General features: G+C 35.6%; 3 protein-coding genes across 4 annotated transcripts in view; 2 read left to right on the top strand and 1 right to left on the bottom strand.

The window, feature by feature from the left end:
* Positions 1-398: 398 nt before the first annotated feature.
* Positions 399-2,414, top strand: LOC126761532 (nedd8-activating enzyme E1 regulatory subunit). Its single transcript, XM_050477826.1, has 6 exons — positions 399-711; positions 760-1,132; positions 1,223-1,358; positions 1,413-1,877; positions 1,933-2,181; positions 2,242-2,414. Exons 1-6 carry the CDS (start codon positions 479-481, stop codon positions 2,352-2,354), a joined length of 1,569 nt encoding a protein of 522 aa, XP_050333783.1. The 5' UTR covers positions 399-478; the 3' UTR covers positions 2,355-2,414.
* Positions 2,415-2,608: 194 nt separating this feature from the next.
* Positions 2,609-4,978, top strand: LOC126761533 (zinc finger protein 888). The gene is made up of 2 exons (XM_050477828.1): positions 2,609-4,153; positions 4,214-4,978. Exons 1-2 carry the CDS (start codon positions 2,981-2,983, stop codon positions 4,583-4,585), a joined length of 1,545 nt encoding a protein of 514 aa, XP_050333785.1. The 5' UTR covers positions 2,609-2,980; the 3' UTR covers positions 4,586-4,978.
* Positions 4,979-5,073: 95 nt separating this feature from the next.
* The window catches only part of LOC126761536 (uncharacterized), a 337,590-nt gene continuing 332,384 nt past the window's right edge, over positions 5,074-10,279 (bottom strand). Inside the window, exons 6-7 of one of the 2 annotated variants that reach the window (XM_050477831.1) lie at positions 8,896-9,218; positions 5,074-8,121 (exon numbers count right to left, since the gene is read on the bottom strand). In XM_050477831.1, the coding sequence (XP_050333788.1) occupies positions 7,780-8,121; positions 8,896-9,218 (665 nt within the window). In that variant the 3' untranslated portion in view covers positions 5,074-7,779. The remainder of the gene's footprint in view (positions 8,122-8,895; positions 9,219-10,279) is intronic. The other variant, XM_050477832.1, reaches the window with a different exon arrangement.

The following is a 10,279-nucleotide window of genomic DNA, read 5'->3' as shown; positions in this document are numbered from 1 at the left end:
AGCTGCTACCTCTCAGTTAAGTTCCAGTTAACTTAACTTTCTATAAAGAACATTTTTAACCAGAACTTGACTGACTGATGGCTGCTAACCGGACATTGAAACATTTACGAAGAGTAGATAACCGTTGCAACAACAACAATTTGCAAATAACGTGAGCTGTCCTTTCCTATGATTTCTATTATCGATACGGATTTATTGCTAATAATATATACATATACATGTGTTTTTACTTTAAATATTAATGTGACGTCGTATCCTGGTTTTAGTTATAGCATAACCATTTACTTGAATTTACAAATTGTAAGTAATGCCAATTGATTTATTTGTTCTGGCATCTCCCTGTTGTGACAGTTCTCCGACAAAAATCGAATAACAACAAAACAGCCTAATTTGCAGAAATCAGCTGTTTTTCTGTGTTTTGTTAGGTCCAACATCTGCCATTGACCGCCTTCAGCATACAATAAATAGCAAGCAAGTAATGTCATCACCGGCGCCAAAATCTCCAGAACAATCAGATAAAAGCAGAAAATATGATCGTCAAATACGTTTATGGGGAGAACATGGGCAGAGCTTGTTGGAAAGTTCCACAATTTGTTTGCTGAATGCAACAGCACTGGGATGTGAAGTTCTGAAAAGTCTTGTCCTGCCCGGCATTGGTGGCTTCACTATCGTAGATGGAAACGTAGTCACCGAAGATGATTTGGGAATAAAGTATATAAATTAATAGTTTACAAACTATATTTAAAGCAATTTTTTCAGTTTCTTTTTGGACGCCTCATTTCTGGGTCAATCCAAAGCAAGAGCCTGCATGCAATTGCTTCAAGAATTAAACTCAGACGTTAATGGTGATTTTGTGGATGAAAGTGTTGATTGGATACTATCAAATCGACCGGCATTTTTCGATACATTTGATGTAGTCATTGCATCGAATCTGAATGAAAAAGCTTTGTGGGGATTATCGGACCGTCTCTGGGAGGCAAATATTCCATTTATCTATTGCAGATCATTGGGCTTTTTTGGTTCTATTCGCTTACAAATAAAAGAACATTGTGTAATTGAATCACATCCCGATAATCGCCAGTACGATCTCCGACTAGAACAACCATTTCCCGCATTACAAAAACATTTCGAGGTAAATTGAATTGATTGAATGCATATAATTGGTTAATTGCTTTAAAGTATATGTCTTAAAATAGAAGTTTAATTTTTATTGTTTTTTTAGAGCACAGAAATTACTAGTAAGGTTCCATGGCTGTTGGTGCTTAATAAATTCCTGCAAGTATGGAAACAGAAGTACGGCGGACACTTTCCCGCGAATTATAAGCAAAAGTCGGAACTGAAAGAAATGATTCGCGCAGGTAAACTAATAAATTCACATAAATGATTTATTTACCAAATTAAAAAAATTTCAGCAATGACGGCGGATGAGGAAAATTATGAAGAAGCCATTAAAGCGGTAAATACTGCTTTAGGTGGAGGTAAGGTGCCTTCTTCGATCAAATCGATTTTCCAGGATAATGCTTGTACAAACCTTAACAAACAAAGTAGCGCCTTCTGGATAATAACCAAAGCTTTAAAAGAATTTGTAGAGAATGATAATAACGGGTTGTTGCCACTTCCTGGTGTGCTTCCGGATATGACTGCTGACACTGAACCATATATAACATTGCAAAACATTTATCGTCAACAAGCTTTACATGATGCAGACAACGTTTATCGCAAATGTCAGAAATACTTAAAAGAACTTGGTTTGCCTGAAGACACCATTAGTGAAAAAACAGTACGCTTATTTTGCAAAGAAGCAGCTAGTCTAGCAGTTTTACGTGGCACTAAAATTACTGATGAAAATGCTAAAAGCAGTAACATACTTTCATTCGGTTTGTTTAATGCATTGATTTATGTTGAATATTTTGCTTACTATTGATTTTTTAGTTGATGATTTAGAGATTCAAGGTACGCTTGCTGAACATTATGTAGCCCTACGTGCATACGAGCGTTTTGTATCGGAATGTGGCAATGTACCGGGTGAATGTTACGTTGAAAACGATGTGAAAGAGCTTAAAACGGTCGCAAGTAAAATGCTGTCGGATTGGGGGGTTCATGCCTCCATTAGTGATGACTTGATACATGAAATTTGTCGTTACGGTGGCTCGGAGATACATTCAATATCAGCGTTCATAGGTAATGTGTACATAATTGTAGCCATTTTTTAAATAATATAAAAATTTGTGCATTTAACAGGTGGTTGTGTAGCCCAGGAGGTCATAAAGATTGTAACCAAACAATATAAACCTATCGACAATACGTTTTTATACAATGCCATTACTTCCGAAACAACAACATTTAAACTTTAAAGGTTTGCATTTTGTATGCTAATGCGAAAAATCTAACAAATATATACTGTCAAATTCCAATTATACCTTGCCTTTTTCAATATGTGTAAAATATATTTTTCTTCTATCCGAGAACGTAAATGGTATTTGTTTGACGTAGCGAAGACATGAACCAGAAATATCAGATTCAACTTGGCAGTCCTGTTTTGATTGCAATTGGGCTCTTAAAACAGCTGATGAAATAAAATGCATATAAGCAATTTGACGTAAACAATAATATTTTGATAGCGTATTCTGATTAACACTTACCGATCCAAACGGGATTAGATCGTATTCTGATAAAACCCTTTAGTGCAATTAACAATTTTAAAGTTCATTATACACCGATCTAATTTTGACATAAACATAACGTGTTTAGGTATTTTGGAACTGTTGATAAAGGTGCATTTCTTGATGTAGGAATGCGGTTCCAGAATTATCACATAGAAGGAAATGCTGCTTCCATATTTCTGTTCGTAAAGATGCATTCTAAATTTAAAGTTGCTGATCAAATATAAATTAGTGGCTGTCATATTTCTACCACCTAACGGTTAAGTCTAGTTGTTTATCAACCACTGTAATATGTACATTCGTTTAAACCCCACAAAATGGATGAACTATACAATACATGCCGTGCTTGTGCAAAAGATTTAAACTCACACAAATATTTAAATGCAATGAATAAAGTTAACATATTCGAAGCACCGGATATCGCAAAGAAACTTGCCAGCTGTATCTCAGTAGAGCTATCTCTTGCAGACGAATATCCAAAATTTATATGCGAATGTTGTTATCAGAAAGTTAACGATTTCCATCAGTTTCGAGAAATGTGCAGGGAATCAATCCAACATTTTGAAGAGCTGATATTGGCTAAGAAATCATTGTTTTCAGAGGACGGAGTCCCTATTTCAATATTGGAAGATCAGTCGAGAAGCCTTACTCGAGTGAACGAACTAAATCATCTTGAAGATAGTTCTGTTAAATATCAAGATGATTTGGAAAAGCAAACAGAAGTTGATGATTATAATAAGAAATATGAAATAGAAAATGCAGAATACTGTGAACAAGTAATGTCAACGCCGAACGTGCATGGTCATGATGAAAACAACTGCGATTCTGATGTTGTGGATAACCTCAGCAACAATTCTTTTCTTAATGAAACCTGTAAAAGTTACGAAAATGTTGCTACAGTTAAATTAAATAATATTAGAAGGGTAAAATCAGAAAAAACGAGTCTAAAAAAATTGTCTGATTGCGAAACGAAAATAATTTACCGTTGTGATATCTGCCCGTCACGATTTTTTGTTGAGCATCGTCTCATTGCGCACAAACGCGAACATGAAGGCCTTATGCCGTATCCTTGTACGCAAGAGAGATGCACCAAAGCATTTAATCGTAGAAGCGCATTGGCAAGGCATCTTAGACAGCATGAGGGATATAGTTTTCAGTACGCTTGCGATCAAGGCGGTTGTGACAAAGTGTATAAGCACAAGCCAACATTAGTGATGCATCAGCGCAAATATCATAAATTGGGGCCGGAGTTAAAAACGCACATTTGTGAGATTTGTGGCAAAGTATTTAAAACGACCACAATGCTAAACGATCATCATTACACGCACAAGGACAAATCGGAACGTCCCTATGCGTGCGACCAGCCAAAATGCATGCGTCGATTCTCAAATAAGGATAAGCTGAAGGTGCATCTAATGCGACATGCTGGAATTAAGAACTATGTGTGTCCACATTGCGGCATGCGCAAAACCACAATGAACGAGTTGAAGGTACCTGCTTTTAATGCACTATAAAAACACTTTTCTATATTTTCCTTTCATTCTTTCCAGGTGCATATTAATTATCATACGCTGGAACGTACATGGCCATGTCGGTTTTGCACACACATTTGTAATAGCTCAGGCAATTTAAAAACACATGTACGCACTGTGCATGAGCGTGCCAAAGATTATGCATGCCGCTATTGTGAGCGCACTTTTGCTAAGCCGGACACGCGCAAGTACCATGAAATGACCCACACGGGCGAGAAACCGAACGAATGCCCGGAATGTGGTAAACGCTTTTTACAACCTGCAGCATTGCGCACGCATCGTAAGATTCATCAGCGACAAGGTGTGCATAGTTCAAAAGCGAAAAAATGTGAAAAGAAGACACCTGCACAAGAAACTGTACTCAAAAATGCGGAAAATACGGAATACTAAGGAAAGTAATGTGAAAAAATGATGACTTGATCGGCACGATCATTTAACCTTGCGAATCTTACGAAATTCGTGGGAAATTAAATATACAACATCCAAGCACATTTTTTTATTAAAAGTTCATTCTTTATTTTCTTAAAAAATATTAAACTATACTACGTCCACATATATAGTATTTTATAAATTACATATTCGTCAAGTCAAGATGAAAATTTTAGAATTGAATTGTTCAGAAAGTAATAATATTTTCATAATAATTAATATAAGTATTTACCTGCAAGGCGGATTTTTAGTTTAACAAAATGCTGTTGCAAAAATTCTAACAAATAAAAGGTAATAATGAGAAGGAATCTCTTAAAACAGATATTTTCACAACTTTTATAAAAAAGTGGAAAATGTTTTTTGTTTTTTAAATAAGTACAACTTTAAATTGAATATTTTGTAAATATGTATGTACAATATGTCTGATAGAGAGGTAAAATATATATAAATTCATATCGGATGTAGAGTTCGTTTTCAGATTATTCATTTTAACGCTTACTTGCTAGAGCACATCAGAATATTCTTTGAAATCAGCAGCTTGTAAATATTGAATGTATATTTGTTTTATAACAATTAAGTTGTAAATAATTGTATGTATGTATATGTACATATGCATATGTAAAAATAATGTATGTATGCAATATGCATTGTGAGGCAAGGTCATTGTTATTGGTTTACGTGTTATTATGATAATAGTATAGTTAAAAGTGCACATATGTACATACATACATACATACATATGCAAGTAAATAGGCTCAGTCAATACGGAAACATTTACAATATATAAATATGCGATTTTTTTTTACTTTAATACAATAACTTTATACATACACAAACTAAGTTTAACATACATATGTATATACAGTAAGGGACAAAAGCATTCATGAATATACATGAATATATGTATATGTAATTTGAGTTCGTTTGTTGCGAAAGAGCAGAGGCCGTTCGCCGAGTTGTCCGCAATAAAAACCGCTGTGGAAACGAATAAAATCATCAGAGAGGTCCATGGAGTCAATGTCGGTGACAAGACTGTACAATTAAGCCTGAAAAGTAACGGGCTTAAGGTTAGAGCGATGGCAAAAAGCTCTTTCTTAAGTGGTAAGCACCGTTAGGCTCGATTAAAGTTCGCCAAAATATGAATAATTCAACATGAATTACTTTGTCCGATGAAACCAAAAGTAAACGAATAGGATCAGGTGGGTCACATGGTAATTGGTTGACAAACAGGTGTACAGAATCACAAAAATGATAATTTGAAATGAGCTGGGTGTACTTCGGCGGATCGATGGTATAATACGTATCAAAGATTATATTGAGATTCTGTAGGACTCATATCTTCCAAGTCAGGTTATATTCAGACTCAGAGGGATAGCGGTCCGAAAGATAGCGCAAAAATTACCAAATCGTGGTTTGTGGTTATTGGGATCAAACTACTCAACTGACTCACCACCCAGACCCTAGATTTGAACCTCATTGAGCACCTTTGGGCCATTTTCAAAAAGAAAATTTTTCCGAAAAAACTGTAAATTAATTGTGAGAGCGAGCCCTCTAAGCAAAGCAAAGAAAGCCCAAATATCTTAGAGAACCTCATAAAGAGTATGCCAAAAAGGACGGGGAAAAAGTCGTGTGGTGACCGCACAAAATATCAACGTGCTAGTAATCGCACTTTTGAGTCAATGGACAAGAGTTGTATTGATTTATCTCACCAATTTTTTTGTAAACAATATAAGGCCGAAATTTTGGTCAAAAGCAGATTTTGTTTTAGAAACCGCCATTTTGCCAAAAAATTTTATTTTGTTTATTTCTTCGATTAATTACTAGATTTAATATTACTTTAACGAAATCTATTTGGTTGTTAATTTCAGAGGATCCAGTTCAGAGATATAGTGGCCACCGCAAAACTTTTTTTGAGAGGAGTTCCCGGATATTAGCTTTAGTTCCTCTCCAAATAAATATTTTTACTAATACTAAGTCTTTTCTCCGAAAAAAATTCTGGAAAATTCGCTTTTTTTGGGCCTTCTAACTGTATATAACCCTTTAATCGCACTTTTGAGTCAATGCACAAAAGTATTGATTTCGAAAGCAAATTTAATGTCCTTTTGAATGTATTTTCAGATTTCTAAGCTTTTGGAGAAATATTGGTATTTTTGTGTACATTTTTGTCCTTTACTGTAGATATGTATGTACATTTTACATACACGCACGCTTAACAGCTATATATGCATTATTCTAATACGTTCCTTTAAGGATTTCAATATGTCTCTAATAATGTTTAACTCGCGTAGATTTTTTATATTTTTTTAAATATTTTTTATAATTTTTAATTATATTTTTTTTTTAAATATTTTTTTTTATAATTTTTAATTATATTTTTTCATATACTTTTTAAATTTTTTTGTATATATTTTTTTAATATTTTTTTTTGTAATTTTTCTTTTCTTGCTTCTACATTGTATACATAGATAGCTGTCTCTACGTCTAAAACATCTTTGTATACGCTTGTGTGTGTGTATTTTTTTCTAAACGTATACCGCTTTTCATATACAAAGTTTACTTTCGTATTTTAACGCCAATTTGCACATCTTTGTGTCCACACTAAATATTTAGGCTAAATATCACCAACGATTAAATCGTTAAATCTTAACAGACCTACATACTAACTCAATTACAATAGATTAATTACAATAATTAATTTTTTTGTTTTATTTTGTTGCTTCACCCTCCATTTCATACCATAATATAGCAATTCTATAAATATTCGTAAGCACTTTAACATTATTTTTACCTCAAAGATACATTCTATGTATACATATATAATATAATTTTAATCTAATATAACTCTACATAAATAGCGCTTTATGCTTTCAAGAATCTCACTGTTTCAACAGTTTCGAATAATTCACAATAAATTATTTATTAACAAATATAAGCTCGTTGAATTTCCACTTTCGTTTTTTCTGCCTTAAATATGATTTCTTTTTTACATTTCTCTGCTACTTTGCCTCTCCAGCAAGCTACTGTTGCCATTCTTAACAACTAACGCCCGTAAAGTATGCTACACTTCGTCCCAGTGCATATTCGAAAACAATTTCATTAAACGCTTTTTAAAATCGCTATACACCCTCTTCGCACTGCCGCTCATCCTCCGTATCTCATACATAGTCTGAGGGCACTGTTGCCGCCACGGTGCTTGTGCTTGTCTCATTAATGGCCGCTAAGCGTGGTATGCGCCGTTGCGAGGCTTCGTTTGGCCCGCCGCTGCCGAGGGGGCCCATTGTACCGCCAACACCTACCCCCAAGACGCCACCGCCGCCGCTGCTGCCTTCCCAGTTGGGCAGTGGTTGTGACATGACCGTGAGGCCGACTATTTCGTAGGCACGCTCATTGCCGCCGCCTGGCATGGCGGTCACCGAGAGGTCGGAATAATAGGCGCTGCTGGGCGCTGATGACACCACCATCGGAATGTCTTGCTCGTGTTGTTGGAAATTGTATTTCTGTAAGGTAAAATTAAGAAAAAATTAATGTTTTAGTTGATTTTCGATTACATAAACAATTGCGTCACAATTAGTGTGGTTTTTTGGAAACTTTTTTGAATAAAAATTGAACGCGGAAATTATTTTACGAATAACTTCAAGTCAACTGAGATAAGCTTGTATTATTTCTGGAAGTGTCCGAAGCGCTCGAGCTGATTATTAGAAGCAATTGGCCGAATCGGTCTGGTTGTCATGAAAACAGCTTATTTCGAAAAACCCTCGAGCGCTTTTGAGGGCTGTAACTATTGGGTCAATATGACCAAAGGAAAAATCAATTATAGATTCATATACTCGGTGTATCCAGTTAAACCACTTTTTTTACATACATATAAGCACGGTCATCCCGGCATAATAAATATTACGGAAGTTGAATTTATGAAGACAGCTATGCGGCTTTCAAAAAGTTATGTCCATTTCCACGAAACTGGGTCTACGTAACCGGAATGAACACGAATCCGGCCAAAAACTGTCAACTCAGCAGTATTCTGCCACTACAACAACAACATAAAAAGTTGTGTCAGTTTATAGGAGTTAAGCTCCGTCAGTCGAGATCATCTACCTACAATACAGATCCTGATTTTAGTGATTATTATTTAATCAAAACCAAATTTGAAAAAAACTTATGGTTTCGGAAAAAAACTCTTTTTTGATTATAAAAAAAAATACTAAACTAAAACTAATTCAACGAACTAAAAAATTCTGAATTCCGAAATTCTGTCTATTGCCTTAACTCACCTCACCACACTGACTGTAGGCCGTATTTTGATATGACGGATTTGCCGAACGTACCGATTCGCGATCCAATTCAGCGTACAATGCCTCATTAACTGGACTATATGCATCGTCCATGTGTGTATAATGATTTTCGGCAGGCGACGATGATGGTGGTCCAATTTGATCTGGACTAGCTGATGAGCGGCGACTCCATGACCAAACACCAGAATTGCTATTCGGACGTCTTCTTATGCTGTCGGCTTGATGCTTGATCGAGAGTGTGGAACGACCATTCGAGCCGCCATTGCGATTGTTACGACACCACCACGGTTGTGTGCGACCAGCTGCAAAGAGAGTAAAGATAAAAATTAAATGAGATGCTTAAGTAGTGCTTCAAATTGTGCGAAGATTAGAAATATCTTCTTTGACATTTGCTTAGAAGGGAGATATACAAGTATATCGTGCACAAAATAAAAAGAAAATGCTTATATTAATCTTTTGACGATTTTCCGAAAATGTTATTATTCATAAATTAGAGCCTAGGTAGGTAGATAGGTCGGTAGAGCGGCTGTCTAAGGACGCAGCTAGGCCTTTAGGAGGCCAAATGTGATACCAACGGGACTAATATTTCCCACTCTATTGTTTCCTCTCTGACCCACTTTGGATGAAGTTCATCGATACAAAAAGTTTTACTTGTGCCAGGAAACCGTCGACTCGATAGTTGCGAATCTTTTTGTGTCTAGAGTTTTGCATTCGCATAGAAGATATTTTACAGTCTTCTCTTCTACCATTTCCTGACAGCTTCTGCAATAGTCATTGTATCGTGCACCAAATCTGCTGGTGTTTTTTTGAAATATAATGGTCGGCATGTACGGCCCTATTCCATTTATCACGTTGCTGTTTGTTGAGCAAGGATTAGGGATTCCCTCCACCGATACTCAGCTAAATTAATAAAAATATTCGTCGTTTTCGAAGACTAATTTTAGGGTGGTATCTGTTCTGGCTAGATCATCTGCTTCACATTTACCAGAACCCATTGCCCTGGAACTCATTGCAGGTTTATCGTGAAAAGGGATATTACATCCAATAAAAGATCAAGGCGTTCTTTCACTATCTTTAACGAAACCTTAGGAGACTTCAGTGATTTTAAAGCCATTTGGCTATCCGTATATGTAAGTTTATTCCTTATTGTGAGCTTACTCCTTGTCAGAACAACAAAACTTTTCTTGTTGTTTTGGATATTGTTGTGATCTCCGCTTCGAAGACACTGTAGTGGTGAAAGCCTAAGTGGTCAAAGATAATGTGTGTACTATCAAAAGGGTTACATTTTTATGTCTAGTCTCGAAATTTGCTTAGAAAAGAGATACATACAAGTATATAATCGAGGCTTAGTCTCCGTATTCAG

Source organism: Bactrocera neohumeralis, chromosome 6 (assembly GCF_024586455.1).
Source record: "Bactrocera neohumeralis isolate Rockhampton chromosome 6, APGP_CSIRO_Bneo_wtdbg2-racon-allhic-juicebox.fasta_v2, whole genome shotgun sequence".
Classification (NCBI taxonomy): domain Eukaryota; kingdom Metazoa; phylum Arthropoda; class Insecta; order Diptera; family Tephritidae; genus Bactrocera; species Bactrocera neohumeralis.
The sequence above is the reverse complement of the archived record's forward strand: the minus strand, read 5'-3'. Positions and strand labels throughout refer to the sequence as shown.

Coding starts and splice junctions, on each gene's coding strand:
- LOC126761532 (XM_050477826.1), top strand. CDS start 479: ATGTCATCACCGGCGCCAAAATCTCCAGAACAATCAGATAAAAGCAGA. Junction 1,878..1,932: donor CAGTAACATACTTTCATTCG/GTTTGTTTAATG, acceptor TTGATTTTTTAG/TTGATGATTTAGAGATTCAA. Junction 2,182..2,241: donor TTCAATATCAGCGTTCATAG/GTAATGTGTACA, acceptor TGCATTTAACAG/GTGGTTGTGTAGCCCAGGAG.
- LOC126761533 (XM_050477828.1), top strand. CDS start 2,981: ATGGATGAACTATACAATACATGCCGTGCTTGTGCAAAAGATTTAAAC. Junction 4,154..4,213: donor CCACAATGAACGAGTTGAAG/GTACCTGCTTTT, acceptor CATTCTTTCCAG/GTGCATATTAATTATCATAC.